A 13,633-nucleotide genomic window follows, 5' to 3' on the forward strand; every position below is an offset into this window, starting at 1 on the left:
AAAGTAGTTTGTTACGTGTTGGAAAGACGCAGGCTTGTTATATAAAAGTCTGTGAGGGGATATCGCTTCATGGCCCGGATTTGCTGTCTTGTCATCGATTGCTAGCGTCGGTCATGCTGCAGAGGTGGCTGTATTTATGGCACTTGTTCCCTATCCTAATTAAATGTAAAGTTTTTGAACTGAAAAAAAAGAAAAAAAATGATCAAGATCATTATTAGGCTTCTGCAGAACTTGCTGATGAGCTCATCATTCCAATCAGGCGTGTTGGAGGAGGGAAAACATGCAGGATATCCGCCGTCGAGGACCAAAGTTGCCCACCCCTGCACTAGCGGGAGAGAATCAATCTCCCAAAGTATGATAAGGACTAACACGACATTATAACGCCATGACGAGCTTTAAAGCAAAAACTAGCAGAGTGTGATGTGTTCAATTCCTGTCTGGACTTGTTTTTGAAATCGCTTCTGTTACAGCTCACAAGTGCACACTTACAACTCACACGGTGATTCTTGTACAGATGCTGTCCCCCTTCTTTGCGCTTTTTATAGACTCCTCAAGCATCTGTGCTTTGTTTTGTGCCTTAGTTCTCCCAGGGGAGAATGCTTTTCATTCACTTTGTCCACTCAAACCCTCGCAATGATTTATGATAAGCCCCTCTGTCCCTCTCATTGAGGGCTGTTGGCTTAAGAATATAGTTGATATAGACTTCAATGATATCAACAACCAGTATATAGTTTTAGAATCATGACTTACTGTATAGTAGCCATAAAAGGTTTGTTTTGGTTGCATCCAAAAGGATTTTTTCTCGATGTCGAAGCAAGACTGCTGTTGATTTTTAACAATATTAAATCTGTAATTTAGAGTCAAGAGACCTTGGGCAAGATACGCTTTAGAAAATGAATGAATGGGTCATTTTCGAAGATTTTCACTCCCAATGACTCCTTTTCAAACTCTGAGGCATTGTTGCGCTCCGATTCAGCAAGCTCATATTGATTTTAAATTTGGGATGTTCAATACAGAGTGACCAAGTATGAGTATTCACTCAGTGAGTACTCACCAATGCCGAGTACAGATACCGCTTGTACTTTTGATTATATCATATTTTATTGAACGCAATGACAAAAAATTTTGAACAAACACCTTTCTTTCTGATGCAGATGATGATTGTGTCATTCTGCCATAGTACAGCCCTAACTCCTGCCGAGGAGGACTTACTCAATGTCAGATTTTTTTTTTTTTTGTATCGTCACTGGTATCGGCAACCTCCACGAGTACCGGATAACTAAGCTGATGAGAAAAAAGTTACACCTGGTAAGTCATGATTCGTACAGAAAATAAGGTTGAAATACTTTGATTGTGTTGACAAAATATTTTTTCAGAACATATATGTCATAATTAAACGAAGAAATGATTCAACTGTGGCAAAAGGTTGGAATGTTAAAATAAAATCAAAAAATAGCAAAAATCATTCCTATCAGAAAATAAAGTCAAACTCTTAGGATTTATTTGTGATTTTCTGAGGATAATATTCTGACGTTGTTTTCATAATATTATATTTTCTACACATTGTTTACATGCTTTAAAATGCTGGTGCCCCAGGGTTGTCATTGCACGAGCACGCACGCAGAGCAATCATTCACTTCACATTACACAGAAAAGCATCACAGCCACTTACATCCGGCGCAGCATTTGCAACCATCAAGCATAAACTAACAGTTTGTTTTTAGCTGACATCTAAGTTCACGCTTAGTTTGCCTTTATTGACCCACTGATGTGCGGGTACAGCGAACATAGTAAGTCTACTTAGACAGCCCTGTTAAAACGCCAGCTTTTGTGGTTTCATAATACTTTTATGTGATAGCGAGTGTCTGTAGCACGCATTGATGCCTTTGATGCACGTTGTGGAGCTTTACTTTTTGCATTTAGATGCAACTGAATAAGCAGGAAAAAGTCATCAGATGAACTTTCCGGGGGTTTATTATATCATTGTGAGATGTTTAAAGTTATACACTATTTTACGAGTTTGAGTGTAATTTGTCAACATGTCAAAAATACTCCAATATGGATTTCCATTACTAGAGGATGAGGTGCATGACATCATAGCGTGTGTCATAATGCATTAACCATTACATGTCTATTGTGAGGGAAGTCTTTATTTATTCAGCAATCAGCCATTTGGGGAATAATGAAAATGGAATAAATCATTTTAAAAGGTTTGATACACTGACGCACATCGCTTCTGAGTTGACTGGAACTTTAACCTACTTCATTGAGACCAATTCCTCTTTCCACAGGGCATTGGCACCATTGTGCAACATTTTAGAATGCAAAAAAAAAAAAAATGTGAATTGTGAGGTTATCAGAGATGAAAAAAAAATGTGAAGATGCGCATTCACTTTCAGGCACGGGATTACTGTTCTTTGGTATTCGAGTTCTGTTGGAATTGTGTGTGTTAGCTCGCCGGCTGCCACTACATAACACCCTCCATATGACCTGAGATATTTCGCCGCTTGAGCGGTCAGCTCATTCCATCAAATGCCGCAGAGGCCTCATCGAATAATAACCACAATAATAACAATAATAATCATCATAATCATAATCCTAATGTCTGACTGCATGTGGAGGTAATTACATTCGCCTGCAGCGGACGGTGTCTGCACTGATTAATCTTGAGACTAAAATAAATACTCTTCTTTGGCTGATTTGTGTCAAAAACAAAGGAGGCATATTTCACAGAAGAGCATCCCGACAGGAACGCGCAGCTTTTTTTTTCTCTCTCTCTCTATCTGAACTAATTTCAATAGACCCGCTTGTTAATTATCTAATTTGTAAAAATCAATTGGGTCAATAATTCAGTTTGAGAAATATGCAAATGAAAACAAAGTTTGTACTTATCTTCAAAGCAGTACTTTTATGATTACACGCTGCAGTGTGGAACAATAAGAAGTCCATGAAGCCAAAAGATCCAAAATGCAAATGGTTGAATTAGATGTCATCGACAATGCTGCATGCATCTATATGCTGCTAGCTGCTACAGGAGCTCCCCCCCCCCCCCAAAAATAGTAATAATACAGAACTGCTGACAGGACAGAAGCATGCAAGGCCACTTAAGACCAATACCACAGAGCAGAGTAAAGGTCTTCCATCAATTACAATCTTATTAGCTTAACTATAATTAAATATTCCAATCGGAGAGTCTTGTCCCCACAGAGCGGGTGAGGAAAGCTCAGGGTATGGATGAAATGAGCAACCAAAAGCCACAACAAGAATAAGTGCATCACAAGAGATCAAAAGAGGAGCTCCTGTATATACTCTAAGCTAGGGATGGGCAACTGGTGGCCTGAGACTATGATTTAAAGTAAACGCTCAATACACATTTCTGAAAATGAAAACAGGGGTTTAAATGGGGGGATGGGAGGGAATCCAAAAGAAAAAAAAAAACTCAGTGAATATGTGAATCTGTGGGTGGCTAATATGCAGTAGTCGACTGCAGTTTAAAGTTGTAATTATCACCAATCATTTATGTTTACAGTCCTGAAAATGTCTCTGTATTTACCTTTTGGCAGTGAAAGGCAATGAATTGCAGTTGGGTAGATATTTGGTTATTAAGTCAAGTTGGTCGGTTGGTTGGTTAGCTGTTTTGTTGCTCCATCGGTTAGTCGGTCGGTCCGTCAGTTATTCAGTTGTTTGGTTGATTTACTTAGATGTTTAGTGGGATAGTCGGTTGGTTGGTCACTTAGCAGTCACTTCGCAGTCAGTTAGCAGTTTAGTTGGGTCGCCAATCGTTCAGTCAGTTAGCGTGCCTTTGATATGTTAGCTCTTTAGTTAATCTGTCTGTCGGTGAGTTAGTTAGCAGTTTATTTGGGTAGGCAATCATTCAGTCAGTTAGCATGCCTTGGTTGTTACGTTAGCTCTTTAGTTAGCCAGACACTCTGTGAATTTGTTGGTTAGTGGTTTACTTGGTCTGTCGGTCGGTCAGTTGGTCATTCAACTCTCAACTCAGCTTTATTTATTCAGCAGTTTAAAAATAACCACAGCTGGAGCAAAGTGCTGTACACAGATACAAGAAAAACTAATACATCATGATATCAAACACCTTAAACATAAATCACTTAAAACAATAAAACAAAGTAAAAAAATAAATAAATTATGAAAACAACATAACCCTAAAACAGGTACAGTCACAAGCCAAGTTGAAAGCCAAAGAATGAAAATGGGCCCACAATGTCTCATCAATGACATAAAGTATCCCTTCTTTTACATGTCATACAGAAGAAATTTACAGAAACAAAATACGTTCATTCACATTAGTTTTTTTCTTTCATGTACTTTATTCTACATTCGTGTCTTTTAATCCCTTATTATGCCCCCAACAGCTGTCTATTAGACAGCTTTATAATAAATGTCAATTCTTTGTGCCATTTTGCCATGAATATCAACTCCACTCACGCCTTAGTAATTCCATTCTTCATTCCATTAGTAGTAGCACACTGCACTCACTGCAGCGTTCTTCTTTATTTATTTATTTTTTAACAGAGAATGAGTGTACACTAATGAGGCTTTTAAAATGTTTCCCTTTAAAAAGCCTCTCAGCAGGGCCTTAATTAATCCCTTTCTTTTGCCGTGCGCCTTAGATTTAAAACATTCACTGGAGTGCATGACCTTTACAATGGCTTCAAAATGATCGAAGGAAGTCAAAAGTTTGTATTTTTCAATCCACTCGATAGATGACGAAAGGGGCTGTTGGTTAAACTAACCTGCGGGTTGTTACGAGTGTATTGCAGTCATTTGACAGTGTGAAAGATGTGTGGCAGCAGAAATGGCAGCGTGCTAGTTGGCTGACCTCAAACTCACTTACTTTGAAAGTGAGGAGAAAGCAGTAAAAAAAAAAAAAAAAAAAAAGATGAAGCAAGTGAAGAGAAGTTATGAGTGATTTGGTTCCATCCCGACAAGATTTCCAAGCCATTTTTATCTCTCTCACTGGCTGTCCCCATTAGCGTCTTGGAGATACGACAGTAGCATGATGGATCAGCGGTCCTTTCAGTGCTTCTACTGTAGACCGATGGTTGGAGAGCTGCTCAAAGCGACGGCAAAGTAAAAAGGGTCACGTTTATTTTCTATGTATTTGAGGGCACGCTCATAGCGGTCGCAGCCACGCCGACTCGACTGTTACCTTGGGATTCAGGAACTTTCGTGAAACCATGGCAGGATATCCACCTGTTATTTGACAACAGCTGGGCGTAAGATTAGTAAACTAAAGTTGAGAGAATTGAGCTATGGCAGCTCAGAACATTGAAAAGTGACGTCGGATTAACATTTCGTGTTATGGTAGCAGTCCATTTATGAATAAATCATGCTAACCATGTAGCAAACATTGCTTATGTGAGCAGCAATGCTGATGCGAGCTTACTATTGCCAGTGCTATTATTTGTTTGAAACTAAATATGCATTCTCTGATCACGACCGCACACTTCATGATTTCATGCCATGAATGTCTTTGAGAATTGCTGTCATGCACGTGTGAGTGTGTCACAGTCTTGGAATAGGTTTTGTAATGAATGAAGTTGGGCTACATTCAGATCTTGCTAGCACTATTAACGCTGCAAACGTCCCTTTTAATAATGAAAACAAGACGTGACACTGTGGTCTCACGTCATTGATGCCTCCCCTCTATTTTGAGAGATAAAAAGTTAAAATAAACAAGTATGGTTTAACTTAATCCCAATGCTCATAATGATGGTTCACTGAGAGGTACCCTGATATTGTCTTGCTTGACGTTAAGCATGATGCCTTTCCATCTTTTGTGTTAAGTGTTGCTTTAAAAAAAAAAAAAAGTCACCAAACATCCCCCCAAAAATAAATGTAAAAGCAAGAAGCACACGGTGAGTTATCGTTTGACGCCTGCTGAATTGGCAGATGTATGAGGTACGCTGAGGTTGTCTTCCATGATGTCTTGCCTTACTATGGTTCATCTTTTGGATGACGTGTGTTTGAATGGAAGTCAGCAAAAACCAATGAAAATGTCAAACCATGCAAAGATGTTCGTTTGATGGTTGCTGAATTGAGGTTGAGTGCGGTTACATGGGTGACAACCCCTGGTGGTTTCTGGCGTGTGCGTTATGTGAGGCCGCACACGGCGGTCGGGTGTACAGAATTTGCAGCCCCTTGTGGAGTCTCCCTCTATAGAAGAGATGCTTTTTCAAAGCTGTCCTCTGCTTCATTAGCATTGTGTGATGTCCAACATGATTCCTCTGTTTTGGGGCAACTTCAAGCATGTTTTTTGAACTGCTGTCTTGAGTGACAGTGTTTGCCTCGGGCGCCTCCTATAGCATCGCCAACAACAGAGGTGCACTCATTGATTTGTGTGTGTGTACGTGCGTGCGCAAAAATAGCCAGTCAGACTGTCGTCCGTGCACTTTTTTATGTTATTGTTGGGGTAGAGGTGGCATTTTGCTGAGTCGCTGTGAAAACAAACACCACTGGACACATTTACAGCGAGGTTTATAATGTAAGGTAGAAAATAGCTCTGAGAGTCTTTATCGGTAACAGCCAAGATGAAATGGAAAACGTCACTCAGGAGCAAAAGATGGCTGTGTACGATCACATTTTCTCACACATTCATTTAGGACTATTAGCCTAATGCACCCGTGACATCGGGTCTTCTAAGCACATTTTCTGACATTCACACTATGCTATCAGATGAGGTAGAAGGGCGGTGTGTGTGTGTGTGTGTGTGTGTGTGGGTGTGTGCGTGTGTGTGTGTGTATTTGTGTGCACTGTGCAGCCAAGCTTATCTTTTGATTTCAAACGTAATTATTATCAGCACGTGGCATTTTAGCCCGCGTGTAAATATGTCTGCACGTTGACATGATCGGTCATGCATAAAGCGACGCCCAACTGTATTTATTGAAAGCTGTATTTACATAATGATGTCATTGAAAATGTCATGCAGCACATGAAATGATTATACAGACCTCCACCCAGGCGCGAAGTACTGGGGAAAGATCCAAAAACTCTTTTTAAGCGGTGATTATGTTGCAGCTCCGAGACAAAAAGAGCTCCAGTGTTGTTGTTTTTAAACGTACACTTTATTACTTCTTTAAAACTCCCAAACACAGACATTTTTCTCTCCGACAACGTGCCTTCTCTTTTTCATTCCGCTAAGAAGCGTTCAAAGACCGCCTCCGAAAAAACTTCAATTCAGGATACCTTCGATGGCACGAAGAAAATCAAAAGAGTGCACCAAAACAGAAAATCCAGTGTGGAAATCACAAAATAAATTCTATGGGTGATGTACACACAACAAATTTAATTATTCAAAACATCAACATAGACAATTCTGAACTTGTCCAGTCTCCAACAATCACTTATTTTCACATTTTGCCTTTTTTTTGTCACAACGAGACAATTCCATATCAAACAAAAGCAAAGACATTCACACTGTCGTATTTATTCAACGTGCCGTCAGGTTTTGCACTCTCTGCTTTGCTTTTAGGCGCACCGATTAACTCCCAGCAGGTGCTAGCTTAACTTGCAGACCTCGCAGTGATTCACAGGAAATAGCAGCTAATGACCGCGGGTGATAATAATACCACATAGTGCGTCTGCCACCTTGTTGTGCGAGGAAAAGAATAGCACAACAGTATCCAAATTGTAGGTGAGAAAAAAAAAGATCATTCATGTAGCGCAGTTTCCAGATTGTGATTACATATAATTTGTTAAACTGTAATGTTGTTTGAATTGGTGTCAACAAGAGACCCCTGGTTAGTCTGCCTCTTAAGGAATATTTTATTACTGAAGTTTTTATGTTCAACTTGTTATTCTTAGTTGGTTCAATGACTTTTCTTATTTCATGCTTCAGATTAAAATGTATTCGGATATTTTATATATTCGTATTTTTGAAATATATAGATATATTTATTAGAGGTGCAGGGATTGGTAGATTATTTGGCAATAAGTTGATTATCAATGTAATGAATCATTCTTTTAATGAGTCAATTAATTGTTTGGATATCTTTTTTAATTGAAAAAATTATCCAAGTCCTTGGAATTTCAGCTTCTCAGCAGGAGATGTTTTCTGATTTCTGTTGTCATCTATGAAGGCAGACGGATATTTTTTGTGTTGAATCCAAATAAAACATTGGCTTATTTTCTGACTGGACCTGAATCATATTTAACTTATGGCTGTGCATTTTGAAACAATGTCCAGGCCCAATATTTACAATACATGTTTATTTTTTAAGTTTTTGTTTGTATGTTATCCAAATTTATTTTTATTTTATATTTCATTTCATTTTATAGTTTAATAATAATTTCATTTGCATTTTTTCTATTTACTTTTGATTCGTTACTATCTTATGCTTTTCAATGAACAATATTCATTTTAAAAAATTCAATAAATTAGCTGTTTTGGTCGGGGGTCATGTAGATTGTGCGCAACATCGATAGTTTTTGATAAATGAACTTGGATTTGTATTCATTTTTCGAGGACGATCCCTGTGCACTTTGCTGACAAGACATCATCGCTATCAGTCAAAGTGTTATCAGAGTATTTGCTTTGCATATGAAGATTCAGCAGTTGTAATTTCAAACCAAACTACTGATTCTGACCTAAATTGGGAAATCTCATTCATCATCTCCCGAATGTCATGGGAGGAAGCCTGAACTTGTGCTCATATAGCATCTCGCAACTTTTTGTCAGCTTGGATATGAAACAAAATCTGGATGAAGCCTTGGGGGAGCTTTGTGCTCACTCGTTTGTAAAAATGTCAAAATTAAATTTCAATGGTCTTGTCTCTGTGTCTCCCCCTCACCTGTAGTTGGCGTACAAGCCGTGGCTGTGTTCTCAGTACTTCCAGACCACCCAGTTGCACTGCACTAAGAGAATCCCCTGTAGTCAATACTGCCTGGAGGTGCAGCAGCGGTGCCCCTTTGTCCTGCCCGACAATGACGATCTCATTCACGGAGGCAGCCCCAGTTTTATATGTACAGGTATGCTTCTTGATTCTCATTTTGAAAAGACAGATGACCATCATGTACCTCCCAGACATTTTTGTTCGCCACACTTTCACAATATAAAGTCATCTGTTGTTACTTGAATGTGTTTATTACGATAGCATGCAGCGATGTAGGCATACACGGCATCGGTTTCTTATACGGCGGAGCAGGATTTTTAGTTTCAACTGTCACCATCTTGAAAATCTATTCTGTTAGCATTGTAACATTTCCCAACAGTAATACAAGTGTTAAGAAGAGTTAACCATCGTATAATAAGATTAAATAAAACTAAAATACAGTCAAACTACTCACACATCTGACAGAAACAAAAGTGGAGAAGGAACAAGAAGGTGTTTGCAGAATAATACTGTCACTTTGTGGCATTGCTGGAATTAATAAAGCCTTGTGATGTTTCATTAAATGTACTGCCAGAGGGCAGCAAGGTAGAGCGGTTCGAGACTGCTTCACAGTCGACGGGTTCCCGATTTGAATCTTGGCTCACAGCCTCCGAGTAGAAATTGCGACCTTTTTTTTTTTTTTTTTTTGAATGAAGTCTGGTGACTGGTGAGGGGGAACATTACGAGCAGTGAATTGTAAGAGGAGCTGAGGTGAGGCGGCACATGAAAAGTGGAAAAAAAAACAAAATATGCAGTCATGAGGGGGTGTTAATTATTAATGACGGGATGTTGCTCCAAGCAGCAATGAGGAATATTATTAGCTTGTCTGCCTCACAGTTCTGAAGTTTTCGTTTTGACTCTCCGTTCGAGCTCTCCTTGCTGCAGTGCTAACATGGGTTTTCTCCAGGTACTCCAGTGGGACTTACACGGTGAAAAAAAAATCTTAATTAATTACAAGCTTTGTAACTAACTAATGTCGATTAATCACATTTGAATCAAAACATGATTTGCTCTACCAAAGCAAACATTTTTAATTTCAATGGATTTTAGTGGTCATTGAATAAAATAATAGAAACAGATGTGAATATTTTGGGCTCTGGAGAAAATGCATTCAATTGCATTTTAATATAAAACAGTAGAAAAACAAGTGGGAAAGTTTTGAGCAGACCAAAGTTAAAGTTCCTTAAGAGAACGTATTTTAGCAGAACCGTATGGCCGATATGCTGCACCCCACCTCCCCATAGTGCTCTACAGTCCACAGTTACAGTCCAAGTTTTTTTTTTCTGATGTTGACGTTTTAATCCTGAAGTGAGTCATTGATCAAGTTTTGCACGCTTCGCATTGATGTACATGGCACCAGCCACAAATCTGAATACAAAACGAGGTACGCCCGCGCGTTTCGCAGCCCATCTCTTCGATATATATGCCTGCGTAGCGGCTCTGTTGGTGGGGGCAAAGTTGCCATTAAAAGCAACGCATGGACACTGAAAATAAGTCACAACTTGCTCAATTCTCAACTGACACACACATGAATGAGAAAAGTGAAGTTTGGTCCCTGTGCTGGCTGAGTAGGACCAGACACGTTTGTTGTAAATAATATAGACATATGGATGTCGCCCCCTGGTGGACTTGAATGGCTTTTACAGCGTCGTCGTTGCAGAAGAGACTTCGTTTTTCGACTAACTATTAAGGCTGAATTAGTTCCTGTGACAGATGGATATTTGTGAACATTTTACAAATGCTGTTTTATGTCACTATGCTTTATATCCTCTTATTCTGTATTCGTGTAGCCAGTAGAAGTATCTCATTAAAAAATATATCTATCATAATCTGATGGTATAGTTTTCTCTAATGACGAATATCATTGTTTTTGTTTTGGGTTTTTTTTGTAATCTCAGCTTTATTTTTCTCAAAATGGAAAAGTTTCACAGGAACCTGTCCGCATCTGCCCCGTTATTGTAATAATAATGAGAAAAATACAATTCGTCAACCACAACAGGTTATATTATGAATCACATTGAAGCCATTACAGGCCTCTTTTGAAACGTCCAGTTGTTTTTCCAAAGGGAGGATAGAATTCATTTAGGGCCATGATTTGAAGAAATATGTAGTTGTGGTATATAAAATACAATGCACACACTTTCACAATCAACAGTCATGTGCATAGAGTTGTTTTTTTTTTTAACTATCATACCATATTTGCTTAAGCTAACACCTTCCAAAAAGGGAGAAATAAAACAGAAGAAAAACCGACATGAAAAAAATCTGTGAAACAACGAAGATGAACCGTGCGAGGTATCACTGCATTGTTGTTTTATTGACAACTCTGCACACTTGTACAGATAGGGAAAAACGAAGCAGTCATAATAAAGTGTTATAATTTAAAAGCTGTTTCAATTTATACAATATCGCTCTTGTATATGCTGTACACTTAAAGTACCCGAGAGCCACGGTATCTGTGGGCCAGCCACATTTCGATTCCAAACCCTCTTTGCGCTGTGGAGTCCTGTCCCCAGTGCCCCCACTGACCCCAATGTTTTACCTCTCGCGTCACAAGGTGTTGATTATCCCGACCTTGCCGACATCGCCGCGTCCTCTAGGATATGTTTAACCCCCGCCGTCGCGATGGCGTCATTGACCTCCTGCCAAGTTTGTCGCCTCCTCAGGGTTGTCGCTTCATTTTCATTGGGCCCTGAATGGGCCGCCAGCGGGGGGAGCGCATTGGCTCATCACTCGCTGCTGGAGTTTTCGGCCCAGCCGTTCCTCTCATCTCCCACTGTGGCGGGCTTTGCGAGGACAGGAGTGACGAGTTAGCGCATTCATATCAATATGTGTCACCTCTGTCCGCGTTGTTTGTCTGCCGATGACGTGTCCTCTTGTGCCTCCTCTCTTCTAACTTGAAGTACACGTTCAGTCCGACCCTGTTGCCATCCAATATTTCGCTGATTATAACCAAAACAACCGGGACAAAGCCCATTCACTCACAGGGACACACTGTTTTGTAGCTGGACTTCACTTTTCCATGCATCACAACCTTGGTGGCGGGCGAGGGCAGAAAATGAGCTCGAAGCAGATGTCACAGCTCAGACTGTTGTTGCATCAATAGGATGTTTGCGTGCATGTGCGTATGCATTGTCAGAAATGTGCAAAAAAAAAAAAGATGGTTTCATCAATTAATGTAAGTTGCTCGCAATCATACTGTGCTGTGACAAACGTGATTGTCGTCGACTTCGGTGCGATTTTGCAGCGCCATTTGTTGCCTGAATGTAATGCTCGCCTTGGCAAGGATTAGAATGATCCTGTTTGACCAGTCAATGATACAAGATCAATAGGCTTCTTGCTGTGACACGGAGCAATAATCCCTGAAGGTTTGAAGAGGATTGATTGTAAATTGTGAGCGATTAAGAGCTGTCAAGGGACAGACTTTTTACCGAAGATCAAAAAACGGTTTGTGCTGCGATATGATGATTCCTTGAAGTTGGACATATCGTTTATTCATTTGTGATAGAAAACCAGAAGACAGATGAGTTCTACCCTGATTTCATGGCACAATAACACATTTTCCTATGTGTGTTTAAGTGAATTTATAATTTCAAAAGGTGTGTTTGTCCCAAACACAACACTGCTCATTACCAAAAGAACACCTTAAAAGGGACAATTTAGAGCAGGGGTGTCAAACTCATTTCACATTGTGGGCCGCATACGGCCTCGGTAGATGTCAAGTGGGCCGGACCATTAAAATTATACCATACTCTGCTATAAATAACCAAAATATCATGTCTTTGTTTTCGTAGAAAGAAGCACAAGAACATTAGGAAAATGTTGAAATGTAATGAACGTATCTTTTACGAAACATTTGACAAAATGAAGTGGCTGTTTAAATCTGCTGACGGGTCCGAAATCCTCTCTGGCTGAGACTGCTGTTGTCTTCTTCTCTGATCAAAACAATGTTGTCTTTTACGCTGATCAAAACAGTGTTCCCCCTAGCCGATGATCCACGAATTGCAGCTTATTAAAATATTCATTCCGTGTCTTTTATGTATTTTTTCACTTTTAAATTATCCTGCTGGCCTGATTGACCCTCCTTGGGGACCGGTTCGGGCCCACGGGCCATCTATTTGACACCCCTGATTTAGTGTGTTCAATTAATCTGCCATGTTTTTGGAATGTGGGAGGAAACCGGAGTACCCGGAGAAAACCCACGCAGGCACGTGGAGAACATGCTAACTCCACACAGGAAAGCCGCAGCCGGAACCTAACCCTGAACCTCTGCACTGTGAGGCGGATGCGCTCACCAGTCGGCCACCGTGCCACCCTTGCAGTAGATAGCGTACTTCAAAATAAAGTCCAAGAGCAAAAGCAGGACTTATTTAAAATTTAAATATGTACATTGTGCCTGCTGTGGTTAAATGTTGAATATGTTTCTCTGCCACCCGCCCCGTGCACGGCGGACAGGGTTGCTGGAGGATCATCCATCAGGCGTGGACCCCGAGGCAGAGTGCTGCGACGTGCGGTGGGACTTGAAAGTGGACAACCTCTCCCGGGGGACGTTGAAAAGAACTCACCCGCCGTGCCAGCACCGAACCTCCCTCAGCTCCTCGGCAGCGTGCAGACTGTGTAACAGCCGCCTCAAACTCTGCCTGCTGGTGCTCGTCCTCCTACACACTGTCGCCAGCCTCACTGCATCCCACAATGCAACAGGCTTGGGCCTCCCCGCCATCACGCCTCTGGAGGAGAGCCCT

At 40.4% G+C, this 13,633-nt stretch overlaps 1 protein-coding gene across 1 annotated transcript in view; it reads left to right on the top strand.

The window, feature by feature from the left end:
* Positions 1-13,633, top strand: part of nalf1b (NALCN channel auxiliary factor 1b) — a 77,610-nt gene that overhangs the window by 63,553 nt on the left and 424 nt on the right. Inside the window, exons 4-5 of the mRNA XM_019884671.1 lie at positions 8,817-8,988; positions 13,347-13,628. Of these exons, the coding sequence (XP_019740230.1) occupies positions 8,817-8,988; positions 13,347-13,628 (454 nt within the window). The remainder of the gene's footprint in view (positions 1-8,816; positions 8,989-13,346; positions 13,629-13,633) is intronic.

This window comes from Hippocampus comes, unplaced genomic scaffold (assembly GCF_001891065.2).
Source record: "Hippocampus comes isolate QL1 unplaced genomic scaffold, H_comes_QL1_v1.1 scaffold95, whole genome shotgun sequence".
Taxonomy (NCBI): Eukaryota; Metazoa; Chordata; class Actinopteri; order Syngnathiformes; family Syngnathidae; genus Hippocampus; species Hippocampus comes.